At 38.1% G+C, this 26,292-nt stretch overlaps 1 protein-coding gene across 1 annotated transcript in view; it reads left to right on the forward strand.

Annotated features, from left to right (window-relative positions):
* Atg16 (Autophagy-related 16) overlaps window positions 1-26,292 on the forward strand; it is a 274,434-nt gene that overhangs the window by 26,972 nt on the left and 221,170 nt on the right. Inside the window, exon 2 of the mRNA XM_090386604.1 lies at window positions 14,789-14,903. Within this exon, the coding sequence (XP_090242730.1) occupies window positions 14,789-14,903 (115 nt within the window). The remainder of the gene's footprint in view (window positions 1-14,788; window positions 14,904-26,292) is intronic.

The following is a 26,292-nucleotide window of genomic DNA, read 5'->3' on the forward strand; positions in this document are numbered from 1 at the left end:
GAAATTTAATAAGATTAGTAAATTTTACTGATTAATTGATTCTACTATACTCGCTATCTAATTTTACGTTAAAAATCTGGGTGCGAGGTTAGCCTGTGCGGACATTGCTCCTTAAAGCTCTTCAAACAGAGAAGTTTTTCCTGATTTATTTTCTGCTTTATTAGTTTAAATTGTCATATTAACTTATTTTCTAGAGTAGCTTTATATTCCTAGTTACGATACTTAGTTTAAAGTTTAACTTAGACAGAGATTTTGTAGATATTACTTAGTATCGGTAACTGTATCAAATCCATGTGTCACAAACCAAATTTTTTTTTTTTAACCAAATTTAGTCGATTTATTAACCAACTGTTATATCAAATTATCTTCTATAAGTAGATTATAGACCTAGTCAGAATCCTTAGTTTATTCTAAATTGAGATAGCGAGATTTGGAAGCTAATCAATACTTACGAGTCCGTAGAAATACTGTTCGTGAATTCCCGCCATTTTTACACGATAGCATAAGCTTAGTGTCGTATAGTGCATAATATAATATTGTCAATTAATCAGTAAATCTATTAATCTTGATTAGCTTTATTGTCAATTAAATTGTACTTTTAACTCTATATATATATATATATATATATATATAACGACTTAATCTAACAAATAATTAATACATAACTATAGTGGTACACGTGATACGGAAGTTGTATAAAGGGAACTCGTAGAAAACACTAGATACCGAAAAAAATATATATATAACATAACTGTTTTGGGATATAACTTAAGGATTTAATTTTTGTTTTGAATTTTATTGAATTAAATCGGAATCATGACTCTGACCAGGCAGCAAAGCAAAAGGCTCAAGCTAATGGGAGTGCTGTGGTTCAGGGGAGAACTGAGGGGGGCAGTTGCCCTCTGAATCACAGTCTATTAAAATGCACTGTTTGCTTGATGTTTGCGGAGCAGTCGGGTACGGGACATGATACTGCCAAGGGGGATGTCTTTGTGTGTGCACGATGTAAGGAGTGCAAGGAAATCAGGCGACAACTCAGCGTTGTTATGGGCCTTTATGAGAGCTTGAAGGACAGGGTGGATGCCCTCGAAGGAAATAAATTGAGGGGCCCATCAAGCTCTCAGCTGCCCACATCAACGCCAGAGCTTGCACTTGGTCATCAGGCAACACAGAAGCAGCCCCCTAGGCAGAATGCGCTGGTCCCACAGGAACTAGTAGTTGTTGGTGACTCTATTGTCAGGGAAACGGGGAACATCCTTTGTAAAAAGGATAGGTGGAATAGGACCAGGGTATGTCTGCCAGGGGCAAAGGTTGATGACGTAGAGCGGATATCATCTTTTAAGGGCACAAAAGGTGATATAGTTGTACACGTTGGCACTAATGATATTAAGAGTAGGAGACCGGCGGAATTACTTAGCAAGTACAGGTCACTGTTGAAAAAAAGCCGTGAATTAGGGTTGAACTTGAAAGTGTCTGCAATTCTGCCCAGACACGATAGGAGGGAGTATATGATGAGAGCCTTGTCGATCAATTCGGCCCTGGAGGGATTGTGCAAGGCTCAAGGGGTAGAATTTTTTTCAGCCTGGACTGTACTTGTTAACAGGAGAGATTGCTTCTACAGGGATGGGATACACTTAAATAGAAAGGGTGCAAGAATTTTTGCTGATGCTGTCGAGGCAGTGTTAGGTGGGTCCGAAAACTGCTAGTTGGGGGGGATACAAGGACTAATAGATTAACAGTAGCCAGTGGCAGAGGTGGAAGTGATTCTTGCACTGCTTCTATTGAAATGAGCAGAAGTCTGAAAAACAAGATGCAGGATATTTCAGAGACTGCTGGTAGTCATTGCGGTACAAGTAAACACATGGGTTGTGTTAGGGTAGCTAAGAATAGAAACAGGTGCATGTATACCTGCGTGTACACCAATGCTAGGAGTTTGGTAAATAAATTTGATGAATTTGAGGTATTGCTCAAAACATCAAAGGCAGATATTGTTGGGATATCAGAGACGTGGTGTCACACAGATATAAGTAATGCGGAACTGGAATTTGGGGAATACAATGTGTATAGAAAGGATAGACAGGACAGGAGGGGAGGAGGGGTTATGTTATTAATTAAGAAACACATAAAGTCCAAGGAAGTGAAGCCAGTCGACATCGATGGACAGGGCAGCGTCGAGTCAGTTTGGTGTGACATAAGCATAGGGAAATCAAAATTGAGAGTAGGAGTGTGCTATAGGCCTAATGACTCTGATGAGTATAATAAGATATTGTACAGGGAAATAGAGTGGGCCAGTAAATCAGAGAGTCTTATAATGGGGGACTTTAATTTCCCAGATATTGACTGGAATTTGTGGGTTGGTCACTCGCACACTAGCAAGGCTTTTGTGGATTTATTGGATGATTGTTTTCTACATCAGCATGTTCGTGAGGCAACAAGAGGGAGCAATACTCTTGATCTGATTATCAGTAGTGATTCTTCATGCATTAAGAACCTGCAGATAAATGAACCACTAGGTGGCAGTGATCACAGTGTGTTGAAGTGGGATTTACTCAAGGAGGCAACTACCATCAGAGGTAAAGGGAAGGGTTTTTGTTTTCGTAAAGGCGACTATGATGGTCTGAGACAGTATTTAAATTCTATACAGTGGGACCAACTGATGATGTTACCAACAGCAAACTCAAAATGGGAAGCATTCAAGGAACTAATCTTGGAGGCTACCAGGCTTTACATACCAACTAAGAAATATTGTTCAAGGTTTAGGCCTAAATGGTTGTCAGATGAACTAATGAGACATGTGGCAGAGAAGAAAAATGCATGGGATACATACAAATTAATGGGTGACATGGAAGCCTATGATAGATATAAGTTGGTCTGTAACCAAGTCACAAAGGAGATTAGGCAGGCAAAGGCAGACTATGAAAAATCCTTGGCAAAGGATGCAAAGAAAAACAGAAAAGAGTTCTTTACATACTTGAACTCGAAAAGGAAAGGGATGAATCAGATTGGTCCACTGGATATTGATGGTTCAACAGTTGAGGATCCTGCTCAGGTGGCTAACAATCTAAACGAGTATTTTGCATCTACATTCACGCATGAGGAGTTATTCAGGAAGGAGAATGATGTAGGTAAAGTAAACATTGGCAGTGAGCTGGATGATTTTGTAATAACTGAGAGGAAAGTGGAGGAGAGATTGTTGAGGACAAACATAAAAAAGGCACCTGGGGTGGATGGGATCTATCCAGTTATATTAAAGGAGGCAGCAAAGGAAGTAAGCAAACCCTTAGCCATAATTATGAGAGCTTCCTTGGACTCAGGGGAGGTACCTATGGACTGGAGATGTGCAAATGTGACCCCAATTCACAAAGGAGGTTCAAAGGCTGACACAAGTAATTATAGACCTGTTAGTTTAACTTCTGTTCCAGGTAAATTAATGGAGGCACTGGTTAAAGAAGCACTGCAGGATCATCTAGACAAGAATTCAGTTATAGCTCAGACGCAGCATGGTTTTGTTAAGGGCAGGTCTTGCCTGACCAATTTGATTGGATACTATGATGTAGTCACAAAAGAACTGGATGCAGGGAATAACTTTGATATTATATATTTGGATCTTAGAAAGGCTTTTGATACTGTTGCACATGGAAGACTGCTGCACAAATTGGAGCAGTGTGGCATTGGAGGCAAATTGCTGCTATGGATAAGGGGATGGTTGAGTGGCAGAAGACAGAGTGGTAATCAATGGACACTGCTCAACATGGACTAATGTTATTAGTGGAGTTCCTCAAGGTTCAGTGTTGGGTCCGTTGTTGTTTTCGGTGTTTATGAATGATATTGATGATGGGATAACAAGTTTAATGTCCAAGTTTGCAGATGATATAAAGGTTGGCAGGGTCGTTAAGGACAATACTGACGCTATGCTGCTGCAACAGGATCTGGAAAGGTTGAACAGATGGGCTGAGAGGTGGCAAATGAGGTTTAACATCGACAAATGTAAAGTGCTGCATATGGGAAACAGTAACCCCAGAGCAACGTATCAACTCTGCGGTACTACACTGACAGTGGTGGAGAATGAAAAGGACCTGGGGGTAATTGTGCAGGCAGATATGAAGTTCTCTGAGCAGTGCAGACGAGCTGCAAGAGTAGCTCATGGTGTCTTGTCAATGATATACAGGAATTTTTCTAGCAGGGATAAGGAGGTGATTATTCCCTTGTATAAGGCAATGGTAAGGCCACATCTTGAGTACTGTATACAGGTCTGGAGGCCTCATTTCAAGAAGGATGTAGACTGCTGGAACGGGTACAGAGAAGGGCAACAAGATTAGTAAATGGAACAAAGGGTTGCTCTTACGAAGAAAGGCTTAAGTTTTGCAAATTACAGAGTCTGGAGACTAGGCACCGGCGAGGTGATCTGATAGAGGTGTATAAGGCTTTGAATGGTTTGAGCATGCTCAATGCCAATGGGATTCTTCACCTTTCTCAGAATAATCACCTCAGAGGGCATAAATTCAAATTGAGGAAGGACGGATGTCGGATAGATGTGCGGAAATTTGCCTTTGGCCAGCGGGTGGTTGGTTGGTGGAACCGACTTCCATCACTTGTTGAAGTTGATAGCCTAAACAAATTTAAAGCTCAACTGGACAGGTATTTCGAACGAACGGAGGGGTGAAATGGGAGTGGGTTTTTTTTTTTTTTTGGCTGATGCTGAATAAGCTTGGTTTCTTGCATCATATGCCCCTGCTAATGCTAATGCTAAAACTTACGCTATCTAGTTCAGGGTATACGTTGTATTGTATAACAATGGCCGCAAGTTACAAATGGTAAATCTGTGCACACTAGGTATTAATTACTTTCAAAATTGTGCTATCTAAATTCAAAATAAACCACGGAGCTTCCCTAGGTCTATGAGCTACTTCTAGGAAATAATTTAATATAACAATTAAGTCAATAAAACGGCTGAATATAATTAAAAACTCAGCATTTGCGTGAGCTGCAAAATTTGTCCGACATGTGGATTAGATGTCATCACATCTAACTCCCACTACTAGGTGGGAGTGATCACAGCGTATTGATTTAGGATTTACTTAAAGATGTAACTACAATTAAGGGTAAAGGGAAGAGTTTTTGCTTTTGTAAAAGGTGACTACAGTTTTTAAGTTCTATGCATTGGCACCAACTGATGATGTTACCATCAGCAAATTCTAAATGGGAAGCATTCAAGGAATTAATCAAAGAAGCTACTAGACTTTTCATCCCAACTAAGAAAAAATGAAAAGACAAGACTGCAAAAACACCTGATGCAAGTTTGGCAGGAGCGCTGGGCCAACTCAAATAAGGGAAATATCACCAGGAAATTCATTCCGAACATCGACAGGATGTTCCCCAGTCCCCCAACTTGGTTTCAACCTGGCTTATACACCACCTATTTATTGACTGGTCACGGGGCCTTTAAAGCCCAGCTGGCAGCGCTGGGGATTGAGGTGGATCCGAGCTGTGCCTGTGGGGAGCTTGAGTGCTCTTAGCACATTATGTACGATTGCACCCATTATGAGGACCTCAGGTGCAGACTGAACTTGGAATCACATCTATTGGACTCACTAGAGGAATACAAGGAGCTAAAGGAATATGCCCAAAAACTATTTGGTAGGCGTAAAACACTGATAGCCATCTACAGAAGATAAAAATAATAAAATAAAATAAATAAATAAATAAAAAGAGACACAGAACACGCGTGGAGAGGACTCAAGGAGAACCTCCCTTAGGAACCTGCTCACTACTAATCATCTAAAACCAGCGATCGCAAGAATAACCCCATGGAGATGCGGATCTTCCCATGATGAAGAGAACCACCGCCATTGCTAACAGACTAACAACGGACCTGACCAGTGTTCATAGCTGAGGACAAATCTGGATACCAAATGCTACCAATGACAGAGAAGACCGACGAAGATAGAGAAACTCCACGTTGCTGCCTCAACGGAGTCATATTGGCTCAAGGCTCTGCACTCTCTTGTGCAGTGCAATTCTTTTACTCCCACACCCGGCAGGGGAGGGAGGTGACGGCTTGCTGTCTCCTCTCTTCCCTGCCACACCATTCCTTCCCTCTGGTGGGGCATGGGCATGCCTCACTGAATAATTGGGGGTCACCTACCCTATCGACCCTCTTCTTCCTATTTCACCCCCCAGCCTTCACTCTCCCCTCCCAGCACTTTCTCTTGCACAGTGTATAGCCCTACACGTCCAAATTTAAAATACACCAAAAAAAATTTCGCCCAACCTTTTAGGCATTTCAGAAACAGGCCTTCAGCGTCAAACCCCATATTAGCGCTTTAATGTAAGTGAATTAAAATCAACCACGGTCGTTCCAATTTTATTTTAGGTCCTGGCCACTAAAATCCCAGGAAAGTAAGTGGCAGGACCTGCCAGAGTACAATTGACTCAATGATAACACCCGGCTAGCCTCCACGTGGCGAGGTATGGGCAACGTCGGGTCCCATTAGGGGCCTGGCGGCCAATAAGCCGGATAAACAATGGGCACAACATATAACACTACTCATGACCCACACACTTCTAAATCTCTGGCTTTGACAGGGTACTGTCACCGATACATAGAACATTCGCGGAGATGGGAGAAATCCCAGGAGCCGCTAGACCCTCAATATACCTCATACCAACTAAGAAATGCACTTCAAGGTATAGGCTTAAATGGATGTCAGATGAACTGATGAGACTTCTGGCAGAGAAGAAAAATGCATGGGATGCATATAAATTATCAGGCCACACAGAAGCCTATGGTAGATATAAACTAGTCTGTAATCAAGTCACAAGGGAGGTTAAGCAAACGAAGGCAGATTATGATATCTTTGGCGAAGGATGCAAAGAAAAACAGCAAAGACTTCTTTACTTATGTAAATACTAGAAAGAAAGGGATGAATCAGATTGGTACACTTGATATCAATCGTTGGACTGTTGATGATCCTGCTCAGGTTGCTGACAAACTGAATGAGTATTTTGCATCTACATTCACACATGAGAAATTCTTAGGGGAGGGGATGCCAGAAGTTTATCAAACTCTCAACAGAGAGCTAAATGATTTTATAATAACGGTAAGTGGAAAGGGCTAAATGAATTTATAATAATTGAGAGGAAAGAGAAATTGTTGAAGTTAAACATAAGAAAGGCACTTGAGGTGGATGGGGTCTATCCAATTATATTAAGGGTGGCAGCAAAGGAAGTAAGCAAACCCTTAGCCATAATTATGAGTGCATCCTTGGATTCAGGGGAGGTCCCTGTGGGCCATTATAAGATAATACTAATAGATAAGTGCAATATGTCCAAGTTGCTTTTGCAGCAAAAAAAAATCCAACAACCAACCAACCAACCTCCTGTACGTAACTACAGTATCCAGCTGACCTTTGAATTTCCCCAAACTGTCAGTCTCTGCCATTTGTGTAGCTAACTTATGCCAATAATTTATAACTTGCTGACTAAAATAAAACTTCTTGCAATCCACTCTAAACATCTCTCCCTTAAACTTGAATTTATGGCTAGAATCATTTATAACCCTAGTTCTAGAATTATTTATAACTGTGAAAATTTCTTCATCATTCATTTTACTTTTGACTCTCACAGCCTTAAACACCTCAATTAAGTATCCTCTAAGGTGCCTGGTTTCTAAATGTGCAACCCACATATTTGGAGTCTTTCCTCATATAAACACCCTTTTGACGCTCTCACCAGGCAAGTTAATCATCTTTGGACCCTTTCAAGAGGCTCGATGTCTTTTTTTGAGGGAGGGGGGGGGTCTCCACAATTCACAAAGGGAGTCAAAGAGTAACACGAGTAATTACAAACTTGTTAGTTTAACTTCTCTTCCGGGGAAAATAATGGAGTCACTGGTTAAAGAACTAATATAGGATCATCTAGGCAAGGCTACAAATATACTTCAGACACAGTGAGGGGAAAATCTCGTCTTAAGGAGAAGTCTTGTGTGACCAATTTGATTGTATACTATGATGTGGTCACAAAGGAACTGGATGCAAAAAAATAATTTTGATATCATATACTTGGATTTCAGGAAATCTTTTGATACTGTTACAAAGACTGCTGTATAAAGTGGAGCAATATATATGCCATTAAGGACAAGTTAGTGGTATGGATAAAAGGATGGTTGAGTGGGAGAAGGCAGTGTGGCAATCAATGGATACTACTTTTCTTGGATGGATTAATGTTATTAGTGGAGTCACACACGGTTCAGTGTTGTACTTATTGTTGTTTTCTGTATTTATCAGTGATATTGATGAAGGTATGTCAGGCTTAATGTCCTAGTTTGCTGATGATACAAAATTTGTAGGGTTGTTAGTGGCAGTAATGACAATAGTAGTAATGACTGCAAGAGGATCCAGAAAAGTTAGGCAGATGGGCTAAGAAAAGGCAATTGAAGTTTAACATTGACAAATGTACCAGGTGGTACTATACTCAGGGTATTTAAAAATGAAAAAGACCTGGGGTAATTGTGCAGTCAGATATGAACTTCTCTGAGCAGTACAGGCAGGCTGCCAGGACAGCTCATGGGGTTTTTGTCAATGATTCAGGAATTTTACTAGCAGGGATAAGGAGGTGATTATCCCCTTGTATAAGGCAGTATTCAGGCCACCTCTTGAGTACTGCATACAGGTTTGGAGTCCTGATTTTAGAATGGATGTAGAACCTGGAATGGGTACAGTGAAGGGCATGTGAGATTTGTCAGGGAAACAAAGGGGTGCTCTTACCAAGAAAGGCTTCAGTTCTGCAAATTGTAGCATCTGGAGACTAGGTTCCTGTGAGGTGATCTGATTGATGTGTTTAAGTGTTGAAATGATTAAGCAAGCCCAGTTTAAGTATAAGTTTGCCTTTAGCCAGTGGTTGTTTGATTGCTGGAACAAACTTTCATCTTTTGTTGTGGTAGTTAATAGCTTAAATAAATTCAAGGATGAACTAAACCAGGCCTCGCTAACCCAAATTGTTCTGTGGGCCACCTTAACGAACTACAAATTTTCTGCAGGCAGCACTTAAAATAAAATAATCTTCTAAAAATAAAAAAATCAAATGCCACAATTTATTTTATTCATTCACCTTTATTATATATCCACATCAATGAGATATTTGCTTTTCTTTGTGATCACTCAATTTTTTTAAAAATCTACTTCAGTATCAATATTGGTTGTTGTACATCTAAATTGATTTGTTATTGAAGATTGAAATATACTTTTAATAAATTTCATTTTTGAAAAGAAAGTTTTACAAATGTGTGTGGACCAGAAGGTGCACACAGTTTTTTGTGCAAAACTTAATTTGGGATACTTTTCTGCTGTCACGTGTTGTACAAGTTGATTTTTCATGTCGTGGCTTGAATGTGTTCATTGTTGCACTGTAAATCAATTACTTCTGTCTGCAGAGTTTTCGGTTCGAAGAAGGGAATGAGTGGTGAGGAATCAAAAAGTACAGCTGGTCTAGTATTAGATTTTTCGTATTTATCGTGCCTAGTGCAGCTAGTGAATGATTTCCCACTGACATAGTCAGTAGTATAAAAATCATCTATTGGGCTGTAAAAAATAATGTGGTGGGCCGTGGGTTGACCAGGCCTGAACTAGACAAACTGTTGTGAGGGAATGGGTAGGTGAAATTGGATTTTTTTTTGGTTGATGTATTTTCTTGCATCATTTGCCACTACTAATGCTAAACTCCAGGAGCAGCACTCTTGTTCAGACACAAGTTTTTCTAATAAATATTTTGAAAGAAATTTCAATATTGCTAATTTCATGCTTTTCAGCTTCATTTGCACAGTTTCTTGCAACCATGAAGAGTTTTTACACTTGCAAATTTCAATGCAAAATATCTGTTCAATTCATCTCAACATCGGTTGAGTAACCTGAGGGTGTTTTTGCATCCATTACATTTAGTCTGATTTGTTTTGTTCTTTGTATTCACATATGTAAATAATCTTCCTGTACTTTGCTCTCTTAGCTAGCATTTCTTAATCTATATTTGCCACCCGAACCTCTTCTGTGGGTAGTATTGCAGATCAATTTGTAGCCATTTTTGGTTTTAGTGCTTTTTATCTAACATCAATACTCACAATATCAACAGTTATATTGCTGTTGCAATATGGCCAAAGTTGCCATCGCACCAAAAACATACTCAATCAAACAATAATAGTAGCTTTTTATCCCTCTAACTTTTCCATGCCATCTCTTTCTGCTCTATTAAGCTGGCTAGGCTCAATATTCAACCATCTTAGAAACCTTTTTGTGCTGTATTTCCTTAATGTTATATACACATTCAAGATTTCTCTGGTTATTGCTTTAAAGCTGTCCCATAACTCTAATGTAAACCCATTCTTTTCCATTAACTGTTACCTCTCTTTTTTGGCATCCAACTTAGAACTTCACGATTCCTCCTCCCCCACACACACTTTGGGATTTTTTGAATTAAAAGAGGCCTTTAATTCAAAAAAACCTACTCAAAAGCTTATTACGTGAAATGGACATGTCCTACAGTTCTCGCCATAAAGCTGTGAAGGAGTTTTGTCCATACAGGGCTCATGTTCATGAACTGAAAGAACCAGCACATTGTATTCTGAAAATGATTTATGTTCAAGTTATGATTTGTGTAGGATAGTATTAGCAATGGCCATATGGTGCAAGGAAGCCCAAGGCTTATGCTGTACCAGCCAAAAAATAAATAAATAAAATAAATAATAATAAAATTAAATAAATATATTAAGAGAAGAGGAAATAGACAACCTATGCTTTTCCCTCATCCCGTAGGTAACTATCCAGCTGACCTTTGAATTTCCCTTAAACTCTCATCCTTAACCACCTGTGTAGATAACTTATTCCAGTTATTTATAACTTGCTGGCTAAAATAAAACTTCCTGCAATCCAGTCTAAACATCTCCCCCTATAACTTGAATTTATGGCCCATAGTTCTAGAATCATTTATAACTGTGAAAATTTCACCCTCATTCATTTTATTATTGCCTCTCAGAGCCTTAAACACCTCAATTAAGTTGCCTTTAAGGTGCCTAGTTTCCAACCTCTGCAACCCATATATTCAAAGTCTCTTTCTTCATAAGGACGTCCTTTTGCCGATCTTACCAGACAAGATATCCATCTCTGGACCCTTTCAAGAAGCTCGATGTCTTTTTTAGGTGCGATCTCCACACTTCAACACAGTATTCCAAGTGTGATCTAACAATGGCCTTATATCTACTAGCAAATGTTCGATAAATCATCAATAGAACACCATGGGCCTTCCTTGCAACCTCTCTACAATGCTAGGAGAACTTCATGCCTGACTATATTGTACTTCCCAAGTCCCTTTCTTGTACTTCTGACTTTAGTTCAACTCTACCAAGTGTATAAGTTATTTTTGGGTTAACAGTTCTCCTGTTCCCCAATTGCAAGACCTTGCACTTTGCTGGATTAAAGCATAGCTGCCATTTTTCTGACCATCCCTGAAGTCTCTCTAGGTCAATATGAAGAAACTCTGCTTGGCGGTGATCATTAACTACTTTACCAATCTTTATATCATCTGCAAATTTAGACATTATGCCCTCTATCCCTTCATCAATATCATTTAAGAAAATAAAAAAACAACAGTGGTCCCAATACTGCTCCTTGGCAAACCCCACTTCTTACATTAACCAAATCTGAGGAGGGAGTAATCATTTATCACAACTATCTTCCTTCTGCCCTGAAGCTATCCATCTAAGGATTTTCTCTGATTCTAACCTGTTCCAGCTTATAATTGAAATGCTTTGCTGAAATCCAAATAAAGTGTCGAAATTATTCCCTAAATGCAGCTCACGAGTGACCCTGTCAAAATAGTTAACCAGATTTATTAAACATGATTTTCCCTTTACAAAACCATGCCAAGTATCCTTTAGAATTCCATTTCTATCCAAGTAATCCTGAATTCCACCCTTGATCATTGCTTCAATGATTTTGAAGTTAGACTGCCCAGCCTGTAATTTCCCACTACACTCTTAGAGCCGTCCTTATGTATTGGCGATATGGCACTTTCCAATCCAACGGAATCTCTCCTGAGTCCATCTCCAGATGCTCTCATAATTAGCCTCAATTATAGGGTATATGCCATCAACCCCAGGAGTCTTACTTGCCTGTAGGCTCAAAAGCTTTTTCATTAAATAATAATGTGAAATTTCAATATCATTAAATACATATTTTTCAACTTCACTCCCATAATTTCTCATTGACGTAAAGGGGTTTTATTCTGTAAATATCGATGCAAATTTACTGTTGAGTTCATCTGCAACATCAGCGTGGGTATCTAATACTATCCCAAGTGCATTACATAAGGGTCCAATTTGGTTTGTCCTTTTCTTCTGACCTAACTTGTGGCATTTCTTCAGCGTGTTCCTTTATTTGTCTGACAAAAAATGTCTAACAAATTGTCAGATCATGTCTGCCAAAAATATTGTCTATTTCCCTGACAATGGAGTCTCCTAATAGAACCAAGTCCTTCTGGACTAGAGCAGTTTGCAATTGGTTATTCTGCTCTGGGGCCCCGAATTGGGAGTGCATCACTGGGTAGGTTACTATAGTCTTGAGTCACTGACGAGCTCCCATTTACATTATTCTTTGAGGGCAAACACCTGTTTTTTTAATGACTCAACTTCTTGCAGTGCACCATATTTTATCTGGGATTCTGTCTTCCAAGATTCCTAGACCCTATCTGTCCTTTTTTTTTTTTTGCAGGAAGTTTTTGATTGAGCATTTGTGAAATAATCCGTGTTTGTTGATGAATTAAAGTGCACCATTTAGTAGATTGACAAAATTCCCCAGGATGTGCTCCACTGTGTTGTAGAAATGTATATCATTGGGTTTGGGGATATTTACTGCAGAATGGCAGTAACTTCCTACTTTGTAATGCATCGTAATAGCAGGGTGACACATCAACCAAATTGTGTTGTTCACACAAGTGCAATTGGAGATATATGCAATTGTATGGGTTCAGCAACTTTAATTTTAAAAAATACTCTGTGTAATTAGAGATCAGAGAGAGAGAGAGATGTAGAGATTAAATTTCATGAAATTTTAAAGATGCAAATTTTTCCAAATTTTAAGGTTCAATAACTTTGACCTGGGGAACTATAATTTGTCGCCTGCATGTAATCATGATGCTGAACTATCTTGTCTAGTCACGAAAATTGAAGTGGCAGTCAGGTTGTGAGTCCTGTTGAATTGATATGGAATTATCCCTTGATGACCATGATATTGGGCTTATATGCAACTCTTCCCATTGAACCCAAAGGCTGTGTAGCATGGATGGTTAATGGATGTTTCTGTATCCTCTTGAACTATTCTATGATGTTTCCCAGAAGGCATTTGATGCACCAAGTACCCTCTTTATGGTTTGTTGAGCATGTTCTGTGAGTTTGTGAGGCTGACCCTTTTTTGTTTGTAAAGGTTACTGATGTGGCATCCACCCAATATCCCACATTGAAAGTCTAAGTTCCTGAATCATGGCTCATTCTGGCTCTTATTACTGCTTCTTTGTCGACAGGCCCACAAGATTTATATTATTATTATTATTATTAGCTATATGGTGCAAGGAAGCCTGAGGCTTATGCTGCACCAGCCAAAAAAAAATTCCTGAGTTACCCTGTGTGAGAGAGAGAGAGAGAGACAAAAGTAGAAGGGAATGACCAAGAAAGAGAAGAATGATGATATCGAGCTGAGGACCCTGGGTGTGCTAAGCCCATATTCACCAGATGTGAACCCCTGGAGTTAAATATATCATTTACAAAACCCCATGACCTTTACTGGCAGCATCAGCACTGCTCAGAGAATTTCATATCTGACTGCACAATTACTCCCAGGTCTTTTTCATTTTCTGCTAGACTGAGTGTAGTTCCACACAGTTGACAACTTATCAAGTTAGTAAATTATCTCACTATATATATAGCATATATAAATAACACTATACATACCAGTATTATCACAAATCTTACTATATGAAGACAAAAAAACTCAAGCGCTTATCAAAAAATATAGTATAGCATTAAAAATTATGAAAATTACTTGTCTGGAAATAGCACGAACAAGCATTCACTTTCAAATTCAGATGTATGACGTGCTTCTCAATATGACATAAGCTACAGAAATGAAAACAATACAAAGACTGGACACATTTTTCAACAATAAAATAAACACATATATTGGTATGTCTGATCTGATATACCAATATCAGATCAGACATACACATGGAGGGAGTGGTCAAACACTTTATCATATGGTATGTATTTTGTTTTGAATTTCTTTTTGTATGTTGCATTCCCCAGGATACACTTTGAAATCCCATGAACACTGGTTTACAGCAATGAATGTTGATTATAGGTTCATAATCTGCATTTCAGGAAAGAGTCCAGCTTAAGATCTGAAAACCAGACATCTGTGGGGTGACCTGATTGAGGTATTTAAGTAAAAGATCACATATTCAGCTTAACATGGCCATCGGTTTATTCCATATTATAAGTGAAAAACATCTAATCATACTCCAAAAAAATAGCATCCTGAGCTCTGTACATTTGAACCCCATTTTAAAGTAAGATGTTAGGTATGTTTGGCACATGAGACACGTCATTTTTGTATAGTGATATTTGTATATAGTCATTATTTTTTGTAATCTGATATGATATTGCGTCACAGTTCCACATTAATAATAATGTGGAACTGTGATTCAGTCTAGTAATTCAGCTGAGATAGTTATATTTTATTATTTTTTTTAGGTAATAGGTTGTTTGATAGTGTTGATTTTCTGCAGAAGGAAAATATAAGATTGTCCGTACAAAATGCCAGGCTGAACCAAGAAAATGTTGACCTTCAGGTACACTGCGAATCAAGGTAGTTATTTATTTCTTCTCTTGTTTTCAGTAAATATCTAATAAAAACATCACTTTTTATATTTATGAAAAGCTCTTTGTTGTATAGCTTTAATCTTTGTTTATTTTGAATTGTGTGTTTTCATTACATCACATTCTATGTATGACTTAGGTATACAGTCAACTTTGGTCTGTCATTTTCTTGTTGATTGTCCCTAAAATTCAGCCATCTGCTCAAACACTTTTCAGTCAGTATCCATGCTGAACACCTCATGTAATTTACCTTATATTCTAGGAAATTATGCAAATATAGAACTTTTAATCTATTAAAACATATTGGCCTATATAGGAGCATATAATTTAACATCTATAATGATATGCTGCATATAACTAAACTGTGAACAGACACAATTTGTCTCAGAAGCCCTTGTGTCATTAAATTCAATACCAACAACAACAAAAACATGGATATATCAGACTTTTTTGTCAAAATAAGGGGACCAGTTAACCTTCACCTTGATTAACTGGTATAAAATCAAAACAGTGTGAGGAACATGTGTATTCCTCATGTCATTCCTCTTCCTACTATCCAGCTAATACTTAAATCTCACCATACTTAACCTCAGCCACCAGGTAGAGTTTATTCCAGTGGTCAATAACATGGGGGGTTGTACTAGAGAATAGAAGGCAAAAGTTAGTTCTATGAGTTTGGTGTTGGTCAGTGAATGGATGTTGATGAGTTAAGACACGTGTTTGGACTTGTTTGGAAGACAGCAGTTGAATTACAGATGCCAGTTCAGAGGAACAGTGCTCGTGGGAGTATCTGTAGAAAAGGCGTGTGGCAGAAACTGAGTATTTAAGAGACAGGGAGTGGGGTGGCTTTGTAAGAGACTGGTCATTAATTTACCTGACTGTCCTCTTTTGTCTAAAAGTTTGAGAGAGTTTCTGGGACTTCAACTCCAAATGTAGGACTGATATTCCAGTAGAGTGGATTTCAGATTTGTACGGAGTAGATATTCAGAAGAAAAAGTAATGCTGAGAGTGATAAAGAAAATTTAATTTTTTTTCAATGCAGAGGAAGCAATATTTATTAGTACAGTCCATTCCGGTTATTTGGGACACATCGGGACTAGTGCATTTTGGTCCGATTAAGCGGCTGCCCCAATTATCCGAAGTTTCACGTAAATAGTTAAAAATACAACGTATCCTCCCCCCTTTACAATTGGTTCAGTGTACAATCAAATCACATTACGGCAAACTCACCATAGTAAAGTACCATTCACTATACGATGTGTAGTAAGCGCCGGTCATTGTGATCACGTTTGTGAATTGAATTTTAATTCTATTAAACAGCAATTCTAATTAGAGAAAATAGGAGAATATTGTCCACAGGCTATAAACGCAAAGATATATTAAGCACAAATTTATCCTTTATTACCTTACCAATTAAAAAATTAAATGATACGTGAAAATCAGAAGAATATACGTGATAATCGGAATAATTAATACGTACTGTAATATGTACATACGAACTAGTTGACATTTCTGTTCACTGACATTTGTGGGTGGGTGTTAAAATTTAAAACAGTAAAAAGGTAAGCAATCAATAACAAAGAAACACGGCACACACAAATTGCAAGTAATACAATATGCGCAAGTGAGAACGGAGTAACGAGTTACAAAGTTTTAAAAATAGGAATGAAGAGAAGATCCGAAAATTAATTTTTTTATACAATTGAAGATTTCATGGAAGAGTAAGCACATTTCACCATAATAACCCACAGAATTCCAGCTGTCGGTATTATCGCAAATTCAATAAGATCGAGTTTACTATCCATTTATGATACATTTTACTAACAGAAAAGCCCAATAAACAGGTGACTGCCAATTGTTTTTATTGTTTTATGGTTGTGACCTCCAGAATTTCGACCGAACCACTTGGCACCGTCAGAGACAATCATAGGGTAATCTCCAGTGCTGTGGTCTCCTGCCCTGATTAAACGGCATGCTGCCCCAATTAAGCGAAGTAAGCCCTGGCTATTTTCTCGATTGGTTTCTGTTTTTTTAAGATTTGCACCAAATAAACGGCTGCCCCGATTAATCAGTGGCCCAAATAACTGGAATCCACTGTATTAGCAATGGCCACATTAGCATTAGTAGAGCCATACGATGCAAGAAAGCAAGCTTATGCAGCATCAGCAAAAAAAAAAAAAAAAATCCTCCCATTTCACCCCTCTATTCGTTCCAAATGCCTGTCCAGCTCAGCTTTAAATTTATTTAGGCTGTCAATTTCCACAACAAAAGATGGAAGCCTGTTCCACCAATCAACTACCCGCTGGCTAAAGGCAAATTTCCGCACATCTATTCGACAACTATCTTTCCTCAATTTGAAACTGTGCCCCCTCAGGTTCTTAATCTGAGCAAGAGGAAGAATCCCACCAGCATTCAGCTTGCTCAACCCATTCAAGGCCTTTTACACCTCAATCAGATCACCTCGCAGGTGCCTACTCTCCAGGTGCTGTAATTTGCAGAACTTAACCCTTGCTTGGTAAGAGCACCCCTTTGTTCCCCTTGCCAATCTTGTTGCCCTTCTTTGTACTTGTTCTAGCAACTCTACGTCCTTCCAAAAATGAGGCCTCCAGATAATCACCTCCCTGTCCCTGCTAGCAAAATTCCTGTATATCATTGACATGGTGCAAGGAAGCCTATGGCTGCACCTGCCAAAATAATAATAATAAAATAAAATAAAATAACAAAAAATAAAAAGAATAAAAATAATAATAATTAAAAAAAATTAATAAGAGAAAAGGAAATAGACAACCTATGCATTTTCCTACTCCTCCCATAGGTAACACCTACGGAAGGAGGAGGGAAATACCTTTGAATTTCCTGCCTGGCAACCCAAAGGGTGCGGGTTCGAATGCCACCTCGGGCTTGGATCAGAGTGGAAAATACAAAAACCTTTGGAGGTTTATGTCCACAGAAGTCGATGCGCCAACTAACAAAAAAAAAAAAAAAAAACTGAACTTCCCCAAACTGTCAGCATAGGCTGATAGTTTGGGGAAATTCAAAGGTATGCCATACTTTTTTATTAGTATTAGTATTAGTAACGGCCGCATGGTGCAAGAAAGCCTATGGCTTATGCTGCACCAGCCAAAAAAAAAAAAAAAAAAAAATTAAAAAAAATAAATCCGAACAAAACAATGATAAAAACAAAAAAATAAATAACTAAATAATAATAATTAATAAAATAAAAAATAAATAAAAAGGAAATTAAACCTATCATCCTATGTGCTTCCCTTACCCGAAAGTACTATCCAGATGACCTTTGAATTTCCCCAAAATGTCGGCCTCTACCACCCATGAAGGCAACTTATTCCAGTAATTTATAACTCGCTGGCTAAAATAGAACTTCCTGCAATCCAATCTAAACATTTCCCCCCGTGACTTGAATTTATGTCCCCTAGTTCTAGCATCATTTATAATCTTGAAAATTTTGTCCTCATTCATTTTACTGATGCCTCTCAGAGCCTTAAACACCTCAATCAAATCTCCTCTAAGGTGTCTAGTTTCCAAACTCTGCAACCCACATATTCGAAGTCTTTCTTCATAAGGACGCCCTTTTGCCGATCTCACCAGGCGAGTTACCCTTCTTTGCACCCTTTCAAGAAGCTCGATGTCTTTCTTCAGGTGCGGTCTCCATACTTGAACACAGTATTCCAAGTGTGGTCTAACATAAGCCTTATATAATGGGATTATCACGTCCCTATCTCTACTTGCAAAAGTTCGATAGATCATTGATAGGACACCATGGGCCTTCCTTGCAACCTGTTTACAATGCTCAGAGAATTTCATGTCTGACCGTATCGTAACACCCAAGTCCCTTTCCTCCAGTACTGGCTTTAGTTGAACTCCACCAAGTGAATAAGTTTTTTTGGGATTACTGTTTCCCAGGTGTAATACCTTACACTTTGTTGGATTAAAGCACAGCTGCCATTTTTCTGACCATTCCTGAAGTCTATCTAGGTCTCTCTGAAGAAGCTCAGCTTGACAGTGATCATTAACTACTCTCCAATTTTAACATCATCTGCAAATTTAGACATCACGCCCTCTATCCCTTCATCAATGTCGTTTATGAAAATTAAAAACAACAGTGGTCCTAATACTGATCCTTGGGGAACCCCACTTCTTACATCAACCCAATCTGAGGAATAGCCATTTATCACAACCCTCTGCCTCCTGCCCTGAAGCCATCCTGCTCTCCATCTAAGGATTTTCCCAGTGATTCCAACCTGTTCCAGCTTATAAAGCAACCGCTCATGTGGGACTGAGTCAAAAGCTTTGCTGAAATCTAAATAAACAATGTCGAAATTATTCCCTAAATCCAGCTCGTGAGTGACCCTTTCGAAATAGCGAACCAGATTTGTTAAACATGATTTTCCCTTTACGAAACCATGCTGAGTATCCTTGAGAATTTCAATTCGATCCAAATGATCCTGAATTCCACCCTTGATCATTGCCTCTATGATTTTCCCTACTACTGAAGTCAGACTGACAGGTCGATAATTTCCAACTTCACTTTTAGAGCCACCCTTATGTATGGGAGATACATTTGCACTTCTCCAATCCAAGGGAATCTCCCCAGAGTCCAATGATGCTCGCATAATTAGCCTCAATGGTTCAATGCACTCGCTTGCCGCCTCTCTTAAGATTATAGGGTATATTCCATCAACTCCAGGAGCCTTACTGGTCTGTAGGCTCGAAAGTTTTTTCATTAAATAATCTTGCGAAATTTCAATATCAGTATTTATTACTATCCCCTTTCCCTTACATAAAGGTCCGATCTGGTTTGTCCTGCTCTTTTTCGCATTTATATATATGAAGAATTCTTTATCCCCCCTCTTTGCTCTGTTTGCTAGTGATTTCTCATAAACTGCCTTTGCCTGTCGAACCCCTTCTGTGGCTCTATTACACATCACCTTGTAGCTGTTATAGGCTTCATTACTTTTTGTTGTTCTGTAACCTTTCCATGCCACCTTTTTCTGCTCAAGTAATGCGGCAACTTCACTAGTCATCCAACTTGGAACCCTCCTCGTGGAGTATTTTTTTAATGGTATATACGCATTCAAGGCATCTGTGATTAATGTTTTAAAAGCGTACCACAGTTCAATTGTATTCATTCTCTGCGCGATATCTACCCAGTTAATAGAGGCCATGTAGTACCTTAAGGCATCGTAATTTCCTTTTCTGAAATTAAAACCCATTCCTTTGCCTTTTACTTCTGCTACCTCTCTCGTCATCATCCACCGTAGAACTCCGTGATCACTTCCTGCTACTGGTTCCTCTACTGTCAGCCCTGTTATGTCATCTGATTCATGTGTGATGATGAGGTCTAGGATACTCTTTTCTCTTTTCTTTATTAGCCACATGGTGCAAGGATGCCTGAGGCTTATGCTGCACGAGCCAAAAAAAATACCCATGTTACCATGAGAGAAGAGGCCTCCGTAGCCCGAGTGGTCAGGAGCGGGAGTGCAATAGCACACGCTCTTTGAGTAGACCGGGGTTCAAGCCCTTGACTGCTGAATACGGTCGATCTACCAACCTGCACTGGACCAGCGTGGCAGATTATAGTCCATTTCCCTCAGCATGAATTGTTGAGAAGGCTTCCATCCTGCAGTGGGTTGATAATGGCTGCACTTTACCTTTTTACCATGAGAGAGAGAGAGAGAGAGAGAGAGAGAGAGAGAGAGAGTGAGTGAGTAGAAAGGAAGGATTCACCAAGAAAGAGAAGAATGATGATATCCAGCTCAGGATACTGGGTTTGCTAAGCCCATACTCATCAGATGTGAGCCCCTGGGGTTGAATATGATATGTTATGTCCAGAAATTTTATAAGTCAGGGTTATCCCAAATAAAGATATATGATTTTGTATAGAAATCTGTCTTATTGAATACATGGGAGCAATGGATTATTATTATTTATTCTATTTTTTTATTTTTTTTTGCATAAAATAATATCAGACTAAATTTTAGGATTGAAGCCAGGTTTTCTTTGCCCAGTTGAAGAATTACTTAGAGTGATAGATTAAGATGGATATTAAGAAGTTGAAACTGTTTATATAGTACCTATAACAGAATTTCTCAAACTCGAAGATGGAATATAGTGTTCTATCATCAGAAAAACTATGGATAGTTTCCAATTGGTGGAAGAAGGATATTAATACACAGGAGAAAAATTACCGTATTAATTACAAACATTACAGTATTAATTAGCTGACAAAGAGCTATCTACCATTTCCCACAGCAGTGAGTGGTCATAGAGAGAAATTGTCTACTGGATTGCAAAAAAACTTAGGTAAACCATAAGATGAAAGCTTGTTTAGAAGACCTCTATATCAAACATGATTCAAAGCCTTGGAAGTGTCAAGACCAACTGCTTTAGTTTTAGGCGCCTACGTAGCCAGGTGGGAAGGAGCAGCAGTGCGTAGCACACGCTTCTTGATTAGACCGGGGTTCGAGCCCGTCACCACCAAATACGGAGGATGCGGAAAGGTCAGGAATGACCACCGCATATTCACGGAGCAATATGGCCTTAGTTGCTAATGTTCCTAAAAACCAAATAACAACAGCTTTAGTTTTATATAACATTTCCATTGCATTTGCTCATGATGAGTAACAAAAGCCAGTATACTGAAATAAATCTTGTAACCACTGAAGAAATTTAAGAAGTAAACCTTTATTAAAATATAGTGAAAAATAAAGTACAGTGTAATAGAAACTTTATAAAGAATAGAAGCTAAAACATAGAAATAAAAAAAAAACATACAGATACATATTAAAAGTGATAGAAGAAAATACTACTACTGTACTTTATCTTTCGCTATATTTTAATAGTATGAACCAGAGCTATAATGCTCAATACGTTCTACCTTGATATCAATATTTGTAAAAGAATAAGGGAAGTTTACCTCCACCAAATACGGAAGATGCGGAAAGGTCAGGGAATGACCACTGCATATCCCCGGAGCTATATGGCCTTAGTTGCTAATGCTCCTAAAAACCAAATAACAAACAGAAGTTTACCTCAATATGTCCTGATTAAGGTAAATGTTGGAAGTGATCACAGAATGGTAAGATGCACACTTGATATAGATGTAAGAAAAGAAAGGAAAAAACTGACTCGAGTAAATAAAACAAAGGTCTTTGAGATAACAGAAGTGGAGAAAAAGCAGTATGTACTGGAACTTAAAAACAAGTTTGAGCTTCTGCAGACTGCTCAGGACCAAGATATTAACGAGGAATATTCCAACTTTCTGAAAGTGATAAAGCCCAAGAAACCTATAGGTAAAAAGAAATCCAAAGAAAAAAAAATTAGTCAAGAAACACTTGTCATGGTGAACCAAAGACGACAGATGAAGAGCAACAAAAACACTGACAAGGAGAAAATTGAGTATACTGAGTTATGCAAAACCATTAGAAAGAGACTCAGAGAGGACATAAGAACATTTAACACAAGAAAAGTAGAACAAGCATTAAGGGAAAACAAAGGATTTAAATCAGCAGCCATGAGCAGTAATACAGAAAGACAAATGATACTGAAACTGAAGAATAGCGATGGTGTACTTATAAACAGCAGAGAAGGCATAATTCAAATAGTAGAAGACTACTATAGAGAATTATACAAGGAGCGAGGGAATGATGTCAACAGTGTGGAAGATGGATTGCAAAGTAGCAACACATACGACATACCCGATATTCTTCCTGATGAGGTAGAATATGCATTGAAGAAAATGAAGAATCAGAAAGCCCTGGGGGAAGATGAAGTTACTGTAGAGTTGTTAAAATTGGGAGGAAGAGACATAACACAAAAACTGGCAAGGCTCTTCACAAAGTGCATTAGAAAAGGTGTGACGCCTAAGTGGAATAATGCAATCACAGTTTTGCTGCATAAGAAAGGAGATAAATCAGAAATTGGAAATTATAGACCAATTAGTTTGTTATCCCACATCTACAAGTTGTTCACAAGGGTCATTACTAACAGATTAGTGACGCCTCGGTAGCCAGGTGGGAAGGAGCAGCAGTGCGTAGCACACGCTTCTTGATTAGACCGGGGTTCAGCCCGTCACCACCAAATACGGAGGATGCGGAAAGGTCAGGGAATGACCACCGCATATCCCGGAGCAATATGGTCTTAGTTGCTAATGCTCCTAAAAACCAAATAACAAACAAACAAACTAACAGATTAGAAAGAACACTTGATGAGAATCAACTGAAAGAGCAAGCTGGTTTTAGGACAGGATTTTCAACTATGGATCAACTTCACGTAATGTCACAGCTAATGGAGAAAGGAAATGAATATAAAACACCATTATGCCCCACATTTGTGGATTATGAAAAAGGCATTTGACTCCATACAGCATAAGCAATGTTTTGGTCACCGGAAAGACAAGGCATTGATACTCCATATATTATGATTTTGAAGAAAATATATGAGAACACTACCTCCTTTATTAGACTAGACAAAGATAGGAGCAAATTTAAAATTGAGATAGGAGTTTGACTCCTTTCTGGTCGCAGAAAGGAGTCAATGTGAATGGAGAGTACCTAAACCATTTACGATTTGCAGATGACATTGTGGTCATAAGCCACGATCCCAAAGAATTAGAGGAAAATCTTTATCAGTTATGCAGAGTTAGTAAGGATTTTGGACTAAAGATGAATATGGCTAAAACAAAAGTAATGATGAACAAGTATGCCACAGAAAGGGATATAATGATTGAAGGAGCAGTAATTGAAAAGGTGGAGTCATATACTTATCTGGGACAAGTCATTATCTGTAATAATGATAAATGGCTGGAAGTCAAGACAAGAATAAATTTTGGAATGATAGCATTCGGGAAATATAGTCACATAATGAGGAGCAATATCTCAATTTGTCTGAACCATAAAATAATGAACCAGTTTATACTCCCCACCATGACTTATGGAAGTGAAACGTGGGCACTCACCAAAAGAATGTAAGAGAAGCTGAGAACTGTGCAGCGAAGAATGGAACAAATTATATTGGGAATCGGACTGTTAGATAAGAAGAGAAACACATGGATTAGGCAGCAAGCTCAAGTAAAGGACATTCTTATCAAAACTAAAGAACTAAAATGGTCTTGGGCAGGACACATAGCTCGAAGACATGATGACCGATAGACTAAGAAAATAACAGAATGGTACCCAAGAGGAGTTAGAAGAAAACTTGGAAGACAATGACGGAGATGGACAGATGAAATTTATGAGTTTGTCGGTAGTAAATGGGTGGCCATTGCACAAAACAGAAAGAACTGGAAAGTTGCTGGAGAAGCCTTCATCCTGCAGTGGATTGAAAATGGCTGATGATGATGATGACCTCAATATGATACGTAGAACACTTCCGTATGATACTCTCCAGAAATTAAAACGAAAACAATTTTAAAAAAATTGAAAATCTTACATTACAGTAAGAAATAATTAACAATAATTAAAAATCAAATGAACACAATTAAAAATCAATTTAACCCAATTAAAAATCAATTTAACCCAATTAAAAATTAAGTAAACAATTAATTTAATGAAAAAAATTGCAAAACAATTTTTCTTCCTGAAGCTGACAATGAATTTCAACCATATGTCTTGATCACAGGAATGAAAATTACCGAGCAGGGTGAGCATGGAACTTAAATAGGGATTATTTGTCTTCGCCCATGTGCATAAAGGACCATGAGTTGGAGATTAGATATGGCTGGCGAACATTAACAGAATTCTCATGTAATTTCATTTTGACAGTTTCTGCAATTAATAGTCTCGTATAATTATGTTGGACACTAAGTATTTTGGCCTTGTTAAATAAAAAAAGTATGTTTTTCATTAATGGCATGAAAAGCTAATTCTGATGCTGCTGAACGAGAAGCATGAACTGAAGCCGCATGTTGATTAACATGAAAATTCAGAGGAAACTGCGTAGAAACTTGATAAGATGAGTCGCAATCGCCGCAAGAAATGTTGCATACTAGATAATTTTATTGTGTTGTGAATGAGGAAAGGACTGAGAGATTGTTTAGTATTGTGTGTAATTTCTGTATTGGCCTGTCTACAATCTTAGATTCGGTTCTTAAAAAAATTTGTTGAGTTGTTTGTGCCACTGTTCAACATATGGGACAGAAATAAAGTATTTTTTGATATTACTATCGTTGGTTGGTATTTATTTTTCTGTATTCTATCCTTAGCTTGTACCCTAATTCTGTCTATTATAGCAAGTGGGTAACCCCTGTTTAAGAATCTGCTGGTTAATATTTGTATTTCTGAGCCCAAAGCAGATTCCGTCATTGAATATTTATAAGCATTGAGAAATTGATTAAAGATAATTGATCTTTTGTAGGTGAATGGGTGATAGCTGTTATAGTGCCGTATCTAATCTCCGACTCGCGATCCTTTACACGCATGCGTGAAGACAAATAATCCTTATTTAAGTTCCATGCTCACCCCTATTCAGTAATTTTCATTCCTGTGATCACATCATACAGTCAAAGCATTGTCAGCTTCAGGAAGGAAAATCGTTTTTCAATTTTTTTTGTTAAATTAATTTTTTACATAATTTTTAATTATTGTTAATTATTTCTTACTGTAATCTTAAGATTTTCGATTTTTTAATTGTTTTTGTTTTAATTTCTGGAGAGTATCATATGGAAGTGTTCTACATATCATATTGAGGTAAACTTCTTTTATTCTTTTACAAATAACTATATTTTAATAAAGTTTTATTTTTTGCATTTTGTTGGTAGTTGCAAGGTTTATTTCAGTATGTTTAGTCCTGACACGCAAGTCCTTTATGCCAGCAAAAGCCAGTATATCACCAGTGGATCAACACTGAGGAATCAGTATTGTGATCAGCATTGATCGTTGGCTTTGGCTAGAGGCCAGAAGGCATTTTTCTTATCCTGTTTACACTACCTCAAAACTATCAAATTCAGATTAATAGTTAGATTTTGAGGTAGTGTAAGAGCTGGAGGTTGATGGATTTCTCTATTGTTTTGGAAATAGTTGAGGTACGTTCAATGGGATGATGATTGGATGGGAGATTTGTCACCCTTATTTGGAATTGGCTGGATATATATGCAAATTTCCATGCGGATGAAGGTGAAAAATGGTGACAAAAAGCAAGAGTAACTTCTGAAGCACAGGTTTTGAGAAGAAGAGCAGAAATGCCATCAGGACTGTGATACTTCTTGGCATCAAGGTTGTTTAGAATTCTTCTAATGCCCTTCTGCTGGATAACCACTGGAGATATTGGATGGAATATATTTAGCATAGTAAATAGTGACTTACCATGATCCTCAATGCAAGTGTTAAGGGAAAATTAGGAAGCCAGTTTATCTTTAGGTAAAG

This window comes from Mastigoproctus giganteus, chromosome 1 (genome assembly GCF_048544385.1).
Source record: "Mastigoproctus giganteus isolate SK-2022 chromosome 1, ASM4854438v1, whole genome shotgun sequence".
Taxonomy (NCBI): Eukaryota; Metazoa; Arthropoda; class Arachnida; order Uropygi; family Thelyphonidae; genus Mastigoproctus; species Mastigoproctus giganteus.